Here is a 17,648-nt window from a genome sequence, read left to right as displayed (position 1 = left end):
CTTTAGAAGTTTTCATTAACCCTAAAGCTCATGGTGAAATCACTTTCATGTATTTCACAAAATCAATGTTGAAATCAATTTTCCAATGCCTTTGCACCGTAAGCATTGTAAAGAGGGGGCAACTGTTGTAACCCAATTTTGGATTCACTAAGATTTTCTCGAATGTTATTTTATTTTATTATTCATAAAATAATAATAATAATAATAATAATAAAGTTTAAAATATATTTTTCTCGGGTCAACCGCATCTTTCGATCAAAACCGAGTCCATCGGGTCACTACGGGTCAAACCATGTCGATTGGGATAAAAAATGAATTTCAAGCCGTTTTGGGTCAAAACCATCATTTTGGGTCAAAATCGAGTCACTGGATTAATATGGGTCTCACCATATCGATGATTATTTTTGTAAAGATGAGTTTCAGGTTATTTTTGGTCAAAAACCCGGCCCACCAAGTTGATACCCATATAAAGATTTTTTTATGTTCCAATATAAGTTTTGGTAATTAAAATTTATTTTTAGTGGTTGAAAAGCTTTTTCTAATACTGATTTGTGTTTTTAATTTTCCCTATAAATATTTATTATTATTATATGTAATAAAATAAAAAAATAATACAGTTTTTTTATAGTAGGCGGAGGATTTTTGCCGATGGTAGGCGGTGCAGCTGTAGCATTGAAATTTTGCACACCACGTGATTTTCTATCCCCTCTTCATTGGTTATAAATAGCTAATAAAAATATGCCAAAGAGGAAGAAAAGAAAAAAAAAGAAAGAAAAGAAGAGAAAAATCTGAGCTTACTATTTATTTTGTTACTATTTAGCTACTATTCATGTATTTTCTTCTTTTTCTTCACGTGAGTAAGATATTGATTTTAAATTTTTTTTTTAAAAATACCAAAAATATCCTTACCATTAGATCTAATAGTGTTTAATTCTGAGCCTTTGATTTAATAGGATACAATAAGGCTTACCACACTGGATTAAAACCCAAATCTATCTCAGCACTTAAAATAATATGTTCTTCCATCCTGTTGTGCCACGTCATTAGGTGTACCAAACACTCGGTGCACCGCGCCACACTGGATCATAACTCAACCCATTCGAACGGACCGATTAACTTGCAGATCAAGCCAATCACAACCGCAGGATCAGTTCATCCGTGATCTAACGGTTCATAGCCTTCAGAGCCTCTCTCTCCTCTCGTCGGCTGACACGACAAAAAGACTAATGTCTTCTCCTAAGTGCAGGAGTGTCGAAATAATAAATAACCCGACAAGACCAGGGTCGAACCATAGGAAGGTTAATTGTACAAATTATAAACAACAACAATAGTAATAACAATAATAATAATAATAATAACAGCAATAACAACAACAATAACAACAACAACAACAACAATAATAATAATAATAGTACTAGTAGTAGTAGTAGCAGCAGTAGTAGTAGTAGTAGTAGTAGTAATAATAAAGAAAAAAAAGGAAAAGAAGAATAAGAAGATGAAAACTTTGAGATGGAATATTAATGTAAGGATTAAACAATGATAATAAAAAGTCTTGAGATGCATCCTAGTGGAGATATGCATCGTGCATTTCATGATTTATGGCCACTATTTCATAAAGAACATGCTCGACTTAGTCTTGGAAGTCTGACAAAAAAAGACCCTGTTTGCCAGTTTTTAAGAAAACTGGATGGGAAGCCTATCCCCGACCCATAAAAGGCGTTTAAGCCGTTCTTGGACGTAAAACTAAGGGAAGATGTGAGCCACAACCACAACTACTTGTACATACACATGTTTTTTCAAAAATAAATAAATAAATAGAGAGAGAGAGAGAGAGTGTAAGACTCCAGCTGGCCTACATATAGGTGGTATGATTGTCTTTTTAATTTTTCATCTATAAAATCCTCTCTTCCTTCCTTCCATTTCTACTTAACCCATACATTCAAAAAATATCGAAGTGTGTAGAAATGGAAAGTTCCTCAGTTCATCACATAAGAAATATTTGTGTTTTTGGTGGATTTAGTCTTGGGAAAGAAAAATAGTTTTTAGAATCAGCAAATCATCTTGGTTAGGTACTAGCTGAGAGAAAGATTCATTTAGTATATGGGAGAGGCAGTCTGGGATTAATGGGAGGTGTGTCAATAACTGTATTTTTAGAAGGTAGTCAAGTTTTGGGGGTCGTCCCCGAAGCTTTAGCATAAAGGGACATCATTGGAAAAACAATTGGAAAGGAACTTCAGGTCTCCACAATGTCGGCTCGAATGAATGCAATGTTTAACCATGCTGATGCCTTCATTGCTTTACCAGGTGGTCTAGGTATATTGGAAGAGATCTTTCATATTTCCTCTTGGGCCCAACTGCACATTCACCATAAACCCATAGGTCTGTTAAATGTTAATGGTTATTATGATAAGTTGTTGTCTTTTCTTGATCATGCTGTGGAACAAGAATTCTAACATCTTCTGCACGACAAATCATAATCTCTGCTACTACTGCTGAATAATTGATTAACCAACTACAATCTTTAATTCTTGTAATTGATCCCTCCATGAGTCGCATAAATTGGTCATCTAAAGAAAGCCGTAAAAATCTTAGATTAGATTTGAGTCTTCATTTGTGAATTTTTGTGTCTTTTTGTTTAGTATTGTGTTTTGTTATTTTTTTATTTTTGTTTAAGTGTGTTTCAGGTTTATCAGTGTTTGTTATTTCAGGTGATATCTTCTATACTCTATCTTTCTACCTTAGCACATTAAGGACAATGTCTCGTTTTGATTGGGGGGAGAGGGTAGTAGTTGATAAAAAAAATAAAAAAAAATTGTTTTCCATTTCATAAAGCATGTGCAAAATTGTTATTACTAGGATGACAGAGTAAATGAGATCTTTTTATGACTATTGAGACACATTTTAGTAACCATTCTTAATAAGATCTATCATAAAACTTCTTGAAATATTCAGGTTTACAAACTCTCACATTACTATCACTTAATTATGCTCATATACTGATTTAACATGCATTCATAAACCTTAATTTTCACACACACACTTTAACATATGATTGTGGGTTGCACATTGGATTATTACATTAATTAAGTTTTTTTGTTAAAGGTAACAACCAAGGGAAAGGGATAGTATATAATTTGAAAAAAAAACAAAAAAAAAAACCCAAAAAAATAGAGAACAAATAATGATAATAATAAAAATGTAGATAAGTTTGGTTTCGTAGCCTCCCTAACCCAAGCAATCAAGCCCGAAGGGGTGTTTTAACACCCAATACCCTAAAGTCAACTGACTTGGGAGCTATTGGCCCAACGCTTGTTACATGGGTTGAAGAGGAAAGTTTAAGGGAATTAAACATTGCACTATCTACGTATCAGTATCTGCAACCCGAGTTACTAAACTCGTAGGGGTGTCTCAATACCTAATGCCCTAAGACCAACTGGTCTGGGAGTCATTAGTCGAAAGCTCGTTACATGGGTTAAAGATGCATGGTGTTTTAAGTTATATGTATATATATTAAAAAAATAAAAAAAAATAAAAAAATAATAATAATCTCAACCCAAGGAAGTTAACCTTAAACATTAGAACAAAAATTTTGTTTTCTTCCAAGAAAAGCCCCATAATTATGTGTTGATATATTGAGCACAAAAAAAAGGTTTATTAATATCTTGTTAAGAGGTATTGAGCAGATATATAAATTTAATGAGAGTTTGTTTATCTGGATATATTAATGGAAGTTGAATGATAAATACCTTGCTTTGTGGAATTTACAAATTGTTTTTCTATTTTAATGCTTTGATTACTAGAGAATAGTAATAAGCTGGTTGGGGGTGTGATTAGTACTTAAAAGTGCCTTTTTTATCAAGATTTTATGTCATCATTTTGCACTTGAAGTATCAATAACTCCTTAACTAAAACATGTTTTATAATAATATATCTAATAATATAAGATACCTTTAATTTGTGGTAAATATTTATTTTAAATGCAGGCCTGTCACATAAATGAAAGGATTGATTGATGAATTTAAGAACTGAAATTGAAAGGACAAAGAGATGGCCAAACTTAGAAAAGAGATGTAGGTACAATCTAAACTAGAACACTGTTTGGTAATTGAGTCATATCTAGAGCTGTAGATCTTAAATTTAGGTCTACTTTATATGGATGGAAAGGTAAGACATAGGCCTACAACTTTCATATGGAGCTAAGACTTAAAAAGGCTACTTTGAAGTCCAAATTATAGCAATAACAAAGAAGTTCGAATTTGTCTTCCAACCCGAGCACTATTCAGTGTTTGGCTCATATCTGGAGTTCTAGAAGTCCAAATGACCTGAATGTTTTAAACAGGAAAGTTGAGACAATTTCCTACAACTTTTATTTTTCAAATGACTCTAATTTTGATGTTATCAATGACGTTTTGGGCAGATAAGAGAAGATAAGGATTGTCACCAAGTCAAGAGTTGGTCACCCACTCATCAATTAGTCATCAAATCAATAGTTTCCAATTTTGGCCTATAAAAGGAGGCATTTGCCATGCATTTAGGCATCTTGGTTTCTAGATCAAGATCATGCTCTTGTTTTCTCTCTTTGTATTTTTTGTAATGTTTATGCTTTGCTTTTATTAATATTAAGTTTATGCCTTTCATTTCTTTTCATTTACTTAGTTAACTTTTATCTTATTTATGTTCTTATTTTGTTTATTTATTTTTCTTTCTTTCATTATGTTTAGCTAAGTTTATTATGTCAAGGTGAAAAGGTTACACTAGTGGAGTAAGAATAAGTATAGTAGAAACTTAATATGGACTTTAATGTTTGATACTAACATGTTTTGTATTTGTTATCTTGTTCACTCTTTAATACCTTGCTTGTTAAATGACTAATCTAGATTTATGTTGTATAACACTTAGTACAACAAATACTTGGCACTCTCATAACCCATACTGTATGGTATAACCGACACCTGAGCTATGAAAGGAACTTGATTTGTTGTTAACATAAATTATAATCATGAATGCCTAACGAGATTTACGAGTATTAGCATTAATCGAATAAGATAACTAATGTGATCATGTTAACAATTTATAATCTGATTGGAACCTTCTTTGTGTGTGGTTTCCAATTCAATAATAAGAGTTTATACTATACTTGTTTAACATACCATTAGTAGAACCTCTAACCTTGATATTTGCTTTTATCATTATTTAATCTTTAGGTTAATCTTTCATCTCAAAGTTCTCATTAACTTCTTCTTCTTCTTCTTAACTATTATTATTATTATTATTATTATTATTATTATTGCTACTAATATTATTATTGTTGTTGTTGTTACTATTTTTGTTGTTTATAATTTGTATAATTAACTTCCCTGTGGTTCGACTCCGGTCTTGCCGGGTTATTTATTACTTTGACACTCCTCCACTTGGAAGAAGACATCAAGCTTTCAATCGTGTTACTAATATCAAGATTCAACTTTTTAAGAAGATAAAAGGTAAGCCCGCCAAGGGTGAAATCAAGGGGGAGGCAAGCAGGGCCAGACCCTTATAGAAAAAACATATGATGACTGATCTAGTAGGTTAGTTTTTTATTGCTTAGTGATAATGTAAGAAGATGTAATATTTAAATAGATGGGCCCTTTTACTAGTAAATATATTTGTTGTTCATTGACTTTAAAACTATCTAAGTAGAAAGAAAAAAATATGAAGTTATAAATAACTTTTTTAACTTAAAGGATTTTGTTGTTTTTACTTGTTGCAGCCATAATATAAAAGATAAAATACTAAAATAAGAATATAAATTGTAAATAGAAAAATTGAAGTAGAGCGCCACCATTTAATTCTTCTTTTGTCAAACAAATCAAAGGAATTAAACATCGTTAACCCTAAACTTAAAATTTATTTATGTCTTATTTTGGGATATTTGTTAAGAATTTGATGAGGTTTTTTAATAATTTTATTATTTTTGCTTCTTTTTGTTTTTTTTCCCGGATCTAATTTGCTAGTTTTACCAAAAAAAAAATTAATTCTTATTATAGTGATGTTTTTTTCTAATTAATTAGATATATTTTATTAGTTTGTTTTAATTATACTTGGATTTTTTTTTTATTAAAATAAATATGTAAGAATCATTCTTTATTATTTTTTATTTTATTTCAAAGTTTATCAAACATATATAATGTTTTGATTTATCTAATATTTCTTATATATTTTGTATGTTTATATTTCATTGGTATAAAAACTAATAAAATTAAAGTGATAAATATATTATGAAGATAAAATTAACTTCATTACTTTAACCACCTACCTAGTAAACTACTATAACAAATCAGCTTGAAAAAGAATCTAGTAAACTACTGTAACAAATCAGCTTGAAAAAGAATCAACTGGGGTCTTGGTTTTAGGGTAATTCATTGATTTCTGAACCATTTATAAGACTCGAGTTGGAGCAATGTGTTGATGGAGCTAAGGCACAGCTTGTATAAGTTGAGACCGACCCTTCTGGTCGAATACACGCCATAACATTTTTCCCGATCCAACCAAAGACTCCGCCTCCACACAACCCCAAAAAAAACAAAGTCTTTGTTTACACGCAAAATTGAACTTTGGAAGAAGGGCAGGGCCTTGTTTTTGTTTTATTTACGGACATGATATAGGGCTAATTGGCACTATAAAATACGTACGTCATTCCTCCAAAAGACTACTTCTATAACCATCATCAAGACTTGCATAATATAGAAATTTAGCTATTTTTCTTTCTGGAGTAATATTTTGTTTCTTGAAGTCGCCGTCAGCAGTGATTTTAAGGTGTCTGACATTAATGGCACCCTCATCTTCCAGGTCAAAAGTAAACTATTAAGCCTCCATGATCGTCTTTTTCTGAAAGATGCAGCCGGCAACACCCTTGTCCATCTCAGGCAGAAGGTATGTTTAATTGCTCTCTGTCATTTGTTCTCTTCTTTTTCAATCTAACCATCACAACAACGATAAGAGTCAATCCGATATCAATTTCTTATAGCGTGCTTAATTTATCATTTTCTCCAGATAATGACCATGCATGGGAGGTGGGAGGCTTTTAGAGGAGAAAGCAAGGAGAAGAATGATTTGCTTTCCACAGCCAAGAAATCAAAGTTGTTCCAATTCAAGACTGAGTTAGACGTATTCTTTTTTCTTTTTTTTTGATTTACGTGGGGTGTTCAGACTAGCTTACGCGTACCATGACTAATCCTCATGATCCACTGAATACCCTGCAAACCCAGCAGACAGGTAAGGCACCGCGGGAGTGATAGACGTGCACGTCAGGGCTCGAACCCATATGCAGTGGAAGGAGACAAGACCCTTCACCGCTAAACCAAACCCCTCAGTGCACGTATTCTAGGGTAATAACAAAGGGGAGGTCCCTGATTTCAAGGTAAAAGAAGGCTACAGCAAGAGTTCCTGCTCTATACTTCTTGGAGATTCCAATACCATGCTTGCACAAGAAACATTAACAAAACTTATTTATGAAATATGACAATATTGAATAAGTTTAACCAACTCCATCTCCTCATACAGAACAGAACTATATGCAGTGGGCAGGGCCAAAATTAATATAATAAAATATAATATTTTTTAATTTATTGTACATCAGTTATAAAAAAGTTACAAATATATAATAATATTTACATAAGATAAAAGTTGAACAATACCAAATTAAATATTAAATTAAAACGATTAAATTAATTTTATCTTCATAATATATTTATTATTTTAATATAATCTATATATGTGTGTGGCTGAGGCTGTAGTAGAATTACCCCAGATTTCATTACATCATTTACATTAAAACCGATTATTGTTTTAATCAAGAAAGTTGGCTTCATAATTAATATCTCATGCCAGTGCTTTTCTTATTATGTGAACGCAGGTGCATGGAAGACACACCCTCGCGATTATGCCTAATGTTGATTATGCCTTCATAGTGGCTCTTGTGGTGGCGATTCTCGACAAGATCAATGCGAATCATGATGGGGACGCGGCCATTAACGGTTTTATCAATGGATTTCATTACATCATTTACATTAAAACAGATTATTGTTTTAATCAAGAAAGTTGTCTTCATAATTAATATCTCATACCAGTATGTTTCTTATTACGTGAACGCAGGTGCATGGAAGACACTCTCGCGATTATGCCTAATGTTGATTATGCCTTTATAGTGGCTCTTGTGGTCGTGATTATCGACAGGATCAATGCGAATCATGATGGGGACGCGGCCATTAACGGTTTTATCAATGGATTTGTTTTGTCGGAAAAAAAAAACACGCTTTGTCGGTAAGAGCCACGTACAAAAACTATCTGTCGTCATTTAGATAGTCGGTAATTATTTTGATATTTTTACACTTAAAAAAAAAATATTAATTTTTTAGTCATGTTACTTGAATTGTCTATCTAGTAACATGGCACACCCTAACACACATGTGGCTCTTGGGTACACCAAGACCCAACTATAACTTGTATATTGCAAAATTCAAAATAGTCTTGGGTCGTTGGCAGTACAAGACTCAAAATAGACTTAGGTCCTGCGTGTACAGGATCTAAATAGTCTTGGGTCCTGCCAACATCAAAATCTAACTTTTTAAGAAAATAAAATGTGAGCCCGTGGCATAATACAGGCCACCTAAGGGTGGAATCAAGAAGAGGTAAGCAGGGGTCAGGCCTTTGCAAAAAAAAAACATATAATGACTGATTCTTAGGTTAGTTTTTTATTGCTTAATGATAGTGTGAGAAGATGTAATATTTAAATAGATGGGCCCTTCTAGTAATAAATATATTTGTTGTCGATTGACTTTAAAAATATTTACATGGAAAGAAAAAAATATGAAGTTATAAATAATTTTTTTAACTTAAAGGATTTTGTCATTTTCACTCGTTGCAGCCCTAATATTTACACGCCATAACATTTTTCCCGATCCAACCAAAGACTCCGCCTCCCCCCTCCCTCGCTGCCAAAAAAACGAAGTCTTTGTTTACACGCAAAATTGAACTTCGGAAGAAGGACGGGGCCTTTTTTTGTTTTATTTAAGGACATGATACAGGGCTCATTGGCACTATAAAATACGTACATCATCCCTCGCAAAGACTACTTCTATAACCATCATCAAGACTTGCATAACATAGAAATTTAGCTATTTTTCTTTCTGTTTATCTCTTCGAGTAATATTTTGTTTCTGTGATTATGGCTACTGGGCAAGCACCATTCAACCCCGTTCCAGCTATGAGAACATTCCCGCCAGTGGAGCATCCAGTGGTGGTAATAGGGCCACAGTACCTGGCACAGTACCCTGTTGAGCTCGCCGTCAACAGTGATTTTAAGGTGTCTGACATTAATGGCACCCTCATCTTCCAGGTCAAAAGTAAACTATTAAGCCTCCATGATCGTCGTTTTCTGAAAGATGCAGCCGGTAACACCCTTGTCAATCTCAGGCAGAAGGTATGTTTAATTGCTCTCTGTCATTTGTTCTCTTCTTTTTCAATCTAACCATCACAACAACGATAAGAGTTAGTCCGACATCAATTTCTTAGCGCGTGTTTAATTTATCATTTTCTCCAGATAATGACCATGCATGGGAGGTGGGAGGCTTTTAGAGGAGAAAGCAAGGAGAAGAATGATTTGCTTTCCACAGCCAAGAAATCAAAGCTGTTCCAATTCAAGACTGAGTTAGACGTATTCATGGGTTATAACAAAAGAGAGGTCCCTGATTTCAAGGTCAAGGAAAGCTACAGAAAGAGTTCCTGCTCTATACTTCTTGGAGATTCCAATACCATGCTTGCACAAGTAACATTAACAAAACTTATTTATGAAATATGACAATATTGAATTAATTTAACCAACACCATCTTTCCATACAAAACTATATGCAGGCGGAGCTAGGATTATCTATTGGAGTGGTCAAAATTTATATAATAAGATATAAAATTAATTTTATCTTTATAATATTTTCATCATTTTAATATATTCTATATGTCTGTGGCTGAGGCTGAGGCTGAGGCTGTTGTAGAAATACCCCAGATTTCATCATTTACATTAAAACCGATTATTTTTTTAATCAAGAAAGTTGTCTTCATAATTAATATCTCATGCCAGTGTTTTTCTTATTATGTGAACGCAGGTGCATGGAAGACACACTCTCGCGATTATGCCTAATGTTGATCATGCCTTCATAGTGGCTCTTGTGGTGGTGATTATGGACAGGATCAATGCGAATCATGATGGGGACGCGGCCATTAACGGTTTTATCAATGGATTTGTTTCGTCGGAATAAAAAACACGCTTTGTCGGTAAGAGCCACGTACAAAAACTATCTGTCGTCATTTAGATAGTCGGTAATTTTTCTTTTTTCTCTAATTCTCTCAATAAAAAAAATAAACACCAACAATCATACAGATTAAAAATACGTGCCAAAAACAAATTTTTATTAAAAATATACTGACAGAATAATTCAATTTGTAATAGTTGTAACTCATTGACGGAAAAGTTTTGTTAGTAAATGTGACATAGACAATAAATATTTTGCAACTCTCTATTAAATACCGATGGTCTTTGGCCATTGGTCTAGATATTAATGATAGTGACATTTATAATAAATAATTTTCAACTCTCTATAAAATATCAATTATGCAAATAAAATTGTATGAAACATTAAAATATAAAAATAAAGTTAAATAATATTCATCTAAATATTCATTACAAATTTAATGTGTTTCCAAAAAAGATTAAACTAGAACAATGTCGGAGATGAATGAGGAGAAGGAGAAAGAGGAGGAGGAAGCTGGTCGCTCCCGGGACTAAATGGTGAAAAAAAAGGCGCATATGTATCACCAATATGTGATCTAATATCTATGATCATTTAGCTGAGTTATTCATAATTCGTTGAAAGTCACTCATATTGTTGTTTTAAGGCTATGAACTCCTCGAACTGGGTGCTTGATACTAATTGGAAGCTCTCAACGATTGATACACTATGAGCCACCCGTAAGTTCTTAGTCGTAGTATTGGAGAGCTTGTACACCTTTTTTTTATTGGGTTCAACAGACGATCCTACCTGCATCCACAAATCTGGATTGAAATTTGGTTGGGTCGAAGAATCATCCATGTATCTCTCCCTCAACCAGCTATTATAGGTCTCCTGAAAATTTAAAAAAAAAATTCATCTTATTCAATTTAAGAAAATAATAACTTATGAAATAAAATAATTGAACAAACATACCATGAAATGTTGAGCACGGTTGTCCTCGAATTGTTGCCCCTCTTTTGGTGGTCTTCACTTCGCACGTTCGTCTTTACAAACAACTCCATTAGGCTTGGCTCACATCCAAGAAACGTAGCCTATAAGAAGAAAAAAAATGTTGCAAGTATACGAAATGGAGCTGCTAATGTGCGTGGTCACCAACCCATGAATTTGTTGGTTCTAGTTGTTGGCACCGGACTGTAAGCGTCGTGCGAACTGCTCAAACATCACGTGCTCAATATATTGTGGCCATATATCCCCCAAGATGTATGGTGGATTGAAATCCCTCCAAACCACCATATTATTTCAGCCTTATAGACCATTATCTCATATATTTTCTAGCCTTTTTTATGTGTCATACCAAAAATCACACAACCTACTTCCATAGTGACAAAATAAATTTTAAAATAAAAAATTGTATTGCTTTCGATGTTACCTATATGCCACGTGATTCTCCCACACCCTCTTCGCAACATTGTCATGTGTGCTATCCCACTCGAACTTGTGTTGTGTATAAATAAGTTATTTAAAATAAAAATAGTACGAGATATAAGATTATAAAAATAATTTCTTAAAGATAAGCTACAAATTATAAATTAACACCTACCTATAATCTTCGAAACCATGCATCGATATAAAGTTTCCAATCAAGATGTTTGGAAAGTTGACTCCATTGAAATAATAGAATCTCCATCAACAATTTAAACACCAATGTTATTACTCGAGCGGTCTAAATGCCTGTGAACCTGACAATAAATAAAAATAATAAAATATTAATTAGTTGTTCATAAATTTTGTTATAAGTACAAAAAAACTAAAACCGAAACAAACTTATGTTGAATGATCGTCCTTCCCTTATGTTTGGTACTTGCGAGTGAATTGACCCCACTGTGAAAGCACACCGCCTCTGCGCTATGAAACAGTGCTGGAGGAGGCAGCATTGCAAATGGGCGCATATGCCTTTTCTTGATCGCTAATTAGTACTTAAAAGTGTATTTTTATCATGGTTTATATCATCATTTTACATTTGAAGTATCAATAACTCCTTAACTAAAGCATGTTTTATAATAACATATCTAATATTATAAGATACCTTTAATTTGTGGTAAATGTTCATTTTAAATGCAGGCCTATGACATAAATGAAAGGATTAATTGATGAGTTTAAGAACTGAAATTGAAAGGACAAAGAGATGGCCAAACTTAGAAAACAGATATTGATGCAGTCCAAACCGGAACACTATTCGGTAATTGGGTTATATCTGGAGTTGTAGATCTCGAATTTAGGTCTACTTTATATGGATAGAAAGGTAAGACATAAGCCTACAACTTTTATGGAGCCTAAGATTTAAAAATGTCATTTTCAAGTCCAAAGTATAGCAACAATAAAGAAGTTCGAATATGTCCTATAGCCCGAGCACTATTCCGTGTTTAGCCCATATCTAGAGTTTTGGAAGTCCAAATAACCTCCATTTTTTTTTCTTGGAAAGCTGAGACAAGTTTCTACAACTTTCATGTTTTCAAATGGTTCCAATTCTGATATTATTAATGATGTTTTGGGCAGAAAATAGAAGATAAGGATTGTCACCAAAGCCAAGAGTTGGTTAACCACTCATCAATTAGTCATCAAATCAATAGTTTCTAATTTTGGCCTATAAAAGGAGGCATTTGCCATGCATTTAGGCATCTTGGTTTTCAGATCAAGATCATTCTCTTGCTTTCTCTCTTTGTATTTTTGTAATGCTTAAGTTTTGCTTTCATTAATATCAAGTTTATGCCTTTCAATTCATTTTCTTATTTATGTTCTTATCTTGTTTATTTATTTTTCTTTCATTCATTATCTTTAGTTAAGTTTATTATGTTAAGGTGAAAAGGTTATACTAATAGGGTCAGAATAAGTATAGTGTAAACTTAATATGGACTTTAATATTTGAAACTAATATGTTTTGTATTTGTTATCTTGTTTACTGTTTAATACTTTGCTTGTTAAATAACTAATCTAAATTGATATTGTCTAAACTTGGTACAATAAATACTTAGCACTCTCATAGCTCATACTATATGGTATAACTGACACCTAAGCTATGAAAGGAACCTGATTTGTGGTTAATATAAGTTATAAGCATAGATGCCTGACAATATTTACAAGTATTAGCATTAATCGAATAAGGTAACTAATGTAATCATATTAATAATTTATAATCTGATTGGAACCTCCTTTGTGTGTGGTTTCTAATTGAATAATAAGAGTTTATACTATACTTGTTTGACATACAATTAGTGGAATCTCTAACCTTAATATTTGTTGTTGTTGTTGTTGTTATTATTATTATTCTTCTTCTTCTTCTTTATTAGTAGTAGTAGTAGTAGTACTGCTACTACTACTACTATTGTTGTTGTTGTTGTTGTTGTTGTCATCTATAATTTATACAATTAACCTCCATGTGGCTTGACCCTAGTCTTACCGAGTTATTTATTACTTCGACACTCCTGTACTTAGGAGAAGATATCAATTTTTTAGTCATGTCAGGTTTTCAACGTCGTTGCCGGGGAGGTAAGTTGTACAAATTATAGTATTTATTTTATTTTCTCTTTTCACTTTTCTTGTATATAACTTTGTTTTATGAAATGTCTCTATTAACAAACCCATGCTTTAAACTGTTTCCAAAAGCCCAACCATAACCCATACTCGCAAACATACAACCCTGGTTGAAGAAATTACCCAAATTTCAGTTGGAAGAGTAATAATAACAATGTACAAACTTCACAACCACCATTTCAAGCATACCATAATTTTCAAAATTCTTATGGATATGCACCTCCTTATGCTCCACTTCCTAGAAGAAATCTTGAGGAAATATTGCATGCATTCATTGAAAAGTAAGAGATAATTAATACTCAACTTGCTCAAAACATGACAGATTTTAAAGATACTCTTGCAAAATTAGCATTTGCGCTCAATTTCCAAGAGAAAGGTAAGTTTCCATCCAACCACAACAAAATCTCAAGGGGCAATACAATGCAAATGCAAGTAGTTTCGGAAGCCAACACATGGATCAAGTCAAATCAGTCACGATTTTTCACAGTAGTATGGTTATTGAAAAATGCACTATTGAACCTTGTGAAAAAGATGATGAGTTAATCTCTAAGGGTAAGGAAGGGGTTGAATCTAAAATTAGCAAAGAAAAGACTAATTCCCCACTAGTACTTCCATTTCCTCATGCCATAACCAAATAAAGGAAAGTCAATCACAACTTTAAAATCTTTAAAACTTTCAAACATGTAAGGATTAATATACCTTTACTAGATGCTATTAAACAGGTTCCTTCCTATGCTAATTTTTTGAAAGATCTATGCACTATGAAGAGGAAACTAAATGTGAAAAAGAAAGTCTTTTTAACCGAACAAGTAAGTGTCATTCTTCAGAATAATAATGCTTTGAAATATAAATCCTTGGTTGTCCTACAATTCCTTTTTTTATTGGAGAACATAAAATTAAAAGAGCCTTACTTGATCTTAGAGCCAATATGAATTTACTTTCATATTCAGTTTTTCAAAGTCTCAATCTAGGTGAGTTAAAAGCAACTTTTGTAACTCTTTTACTTGCCGATAGATCTGTAAAAGTGCCTAGAGGAATAGTTGAAGATGTGTTAATACAAGTCGATAAATTCATTTATCTTGTGGATTTTATTGTTTGCACACACAACCTGGTTGAAGCATGTAATTCATTTCCTGTTATTTTAGGACGTCCGTTTCTTGCAACCTCTAACGCATTGATTAATTGTAGGAATGGACTGATGAAGCTATCATTTGGAAACATGACATTGGAGATGAATATTTTCAACATTTGCAAGCAACCTGGAGATGATAATGATTTACAAGAAGTAGATCATATTGATGAATTAGTTTATGATCAACTTGAATCTACTTTAAGTAAAAATGAATTGGATGAAACTGAAGATTTGCAAATGGTTTATTCTGAGGAAGAAATCACGAATGAAACAAGCACCGAAAATGTTGATGCGAATCTTTTGTCAACAGTGACAACAGATTCGACATCTAACATCACACCAATCGATGATTACTTTCCTAACAAATCCTTACTTTCTCTTAGTTCAATGCCTTGGTATGATAAAAATATCAATTTTCTTGCTTTAGGAGATTTGCCAGCTGATTGGAGTACCCAAGACAAAGAAAAGTTTTTGAACGAAGTGAAGAGCTTTTATTGTGATGACCCTAACTTATTCAAATATTGTCCTGATCAAATATTTCAAAGATTCATTCCCGACAATGAGGTAAGTAGTGTCATTAAACTTTGTCATTCTGAAGCATGTGGAAGTTATTTCTCGTCAAAAAAGACTGCTGCAAAAATCTTTCAAAATGGATTTTATTGGCCCACCATGTTCAAGGACACACATGCATTCTGCAAAACTTGTGAAAATTGTCAAAAAATTGACACTGGTCAAAAAGTTTTGTTTTATGATTCTCAACTCTATGCACTCCCTAAAGAGCTAAGATTAAGATGGACCAATCCTTATGGGGCCTGTGATATTGAGAATTCAATGAATGACAATGATTTTAAGGAAAATGGACATCGTTTGAAAGCTTACTTTGATAATTTTCCTAGTGAAAATGAATCAGCTGGTTTGAATGATCTTGTAGATAAAGGTTGATTATTTTGTTTTTCTCACATTTTCTTTTTTGTGTTTCTTTTTGAGTGATTTTTGCAAGTTTCTCTCACCCCGGTCAAATGGCGGACAACGGTACTCCGTGACTTAAGTCGGTTCTTTCAGTTTCCCACAATAACTGATATTTGTGTATATATTTGTGCAATTCTTTGAATCTCTCTTCCAATTCTCATTTGAAAATGGACACTAATCTTGAAAAATTGAAAAAGTATTTTCCCGCTCTGCCTCAGAATGCGATTACAAAAATTTACCGTGCTAGATGTGCAAGATTGAGATTATTAATGAATCATGGAATTCCTGAAGATATTCGCTGGTTGATTGAAGCAAAGGTCCGATTATCAGGTGAGTCCTCTAACTTCATTTCACACATGCCTGGAACAGGTAAAAGCACTTTTGCAAAGAAGCGTCGTGCAAAACGACTGGATGTCTGTCATCGATGTGCTAGATGGACTTGTAATACACAATGTCGTTCTTTAGGAATGGTATCTATAAACCGTGAAGATAAAATACAATTCATTAAGGATGGCCTGAGTAAGGAGTCTTTAGATAATCTTCTATTGACTCTTGAGACGCATCCTAGTGGAGATGTGCATCGTGCAATTCATGATTTATGGCCACTATTTCATAAAGAACATGATAGACTTAGTCTTGGGAATCTGACTAAAAAAGACCCTGTTTGCCAGTTTTTAAGAAAACTGGATGGGAAGCCTATCCCCGACCCATAGAGGGCGTTTAAGCCGTTCTTGGACGTAAAACCAAGGGAAGATGTGAGCCACAATCACAACTACCTGTACATACACATGCTTGGTTTTATTATTGTGTTTTGTTGTTTCTTATATTTGTTTCAGTGTGTTTCAGGTTTGTCAGTGTTCGTTATTTCAGGTGATATCTTCTATACTCTATCTTTCTACCTTAGAACATTGAGGACAATGTCTCGTTTTGGTTGGGGGGAGAGGGTAGTAGTTGATAAAAAAAAAATTGTTTTTCATTTCATAAAGCATGTGCATAATTGTTGTTACTAGGATGGCAGAGTAAAGGAGTTCTTTTGTTAAAGTGACTCTTGAGACGCATCTTAGTAACCATTCTTAACAAGGTCTATTATAATACTTCCTGAAATATTCAGGTTTACAAACTCTCGTATTGTTACCACTTAATTCTGCTCATATACTTATTTAACATGTATTTTTAAACCTTAATTTACACACACACACTTTAACATATGATTGTGGGTTGCATATTGGATTATTACATTATTTATGTTCTTTTGTTAAAGGTAACAACTAAGGGAAAGGGATTGTATATAATTAAAAAGAAAAAAAAAAAAAAAAAAAAAAAAAAAAAAAAAAAAAAAAAAAAAAAAAAAAAAAAAAAGAAAAAAAGAAAAAAAAATGATGATAATAAAAATGTAGATAAGTTTGGTTTCGTAGCCTCCCTAACCTAAGCAATTAAGCCCGAAGGGGTGTTTTAACACCTAATACCCTAAAGTCAACTGACTTGGGAGCTATTGGCCCAACGCTTGTTACATGGGTTGAGGAGAAAAGCTTAAGGGAATCAAACATTGCACTATCTACATATCAGTATCTGCGACCCGAGTTACTAAGCTCGTAGGGGTGTCTTAACACCTAATGCCCTAAGACCAACTGGTCTGGGAGTCATTAGCTGAAAGCTCATTACATGGGTTAAAGATGCATGATGTTTTTAAAGTA

At 33.0% G+C, this 17,648-nt stretch overlaps 1 protein-coding gene across 1 annotated transcript; it reads left to right on the top strand.

Annotated features, from left to right (window-relative positions):
• Positions 1 to 6,656: 6,656 nt before the first annotated feature.
• On the top strand, positions 6,657 to 9,742 carry LOC105114935 (protein LURP-one-related 15-like; the record flags this gene model as incomplete). Its single annotated transcript, XM_011011670.1, has 3 exons — positions 6,657 to 6,719; positions 9,141 to 9,457; positions 9,578 to 9,742. Coding segments are annotated over exons 2-3 (420 nt in total), but the record flags the coding sequence as incomplete, so codon positions are not given.
• Positions 9,743 to 17,648: the final 7,906 nt, after the last annotated feature.

Source organism: Populus euphratica, unplaced genomic scaffold (genome assembly GCF_000495115.2).
Source record: "Populus euphratica unplaced genomic scaffold, PopEup_1.0 scaffold604.1, whole genome shotgun sequence".
NCBI classification, from domain to species: Eukaryota; Viridiplantae; Streptophyta; class Magnoliopsida; order Malpighiales; family Salicaceae; genus Populus; species Populus euphratica.
The sequence above is the reverse complement of the archived record's forward strand: the minus strand, read 5'-3'. Positions and strand labels throughout refer to the sequence as shown.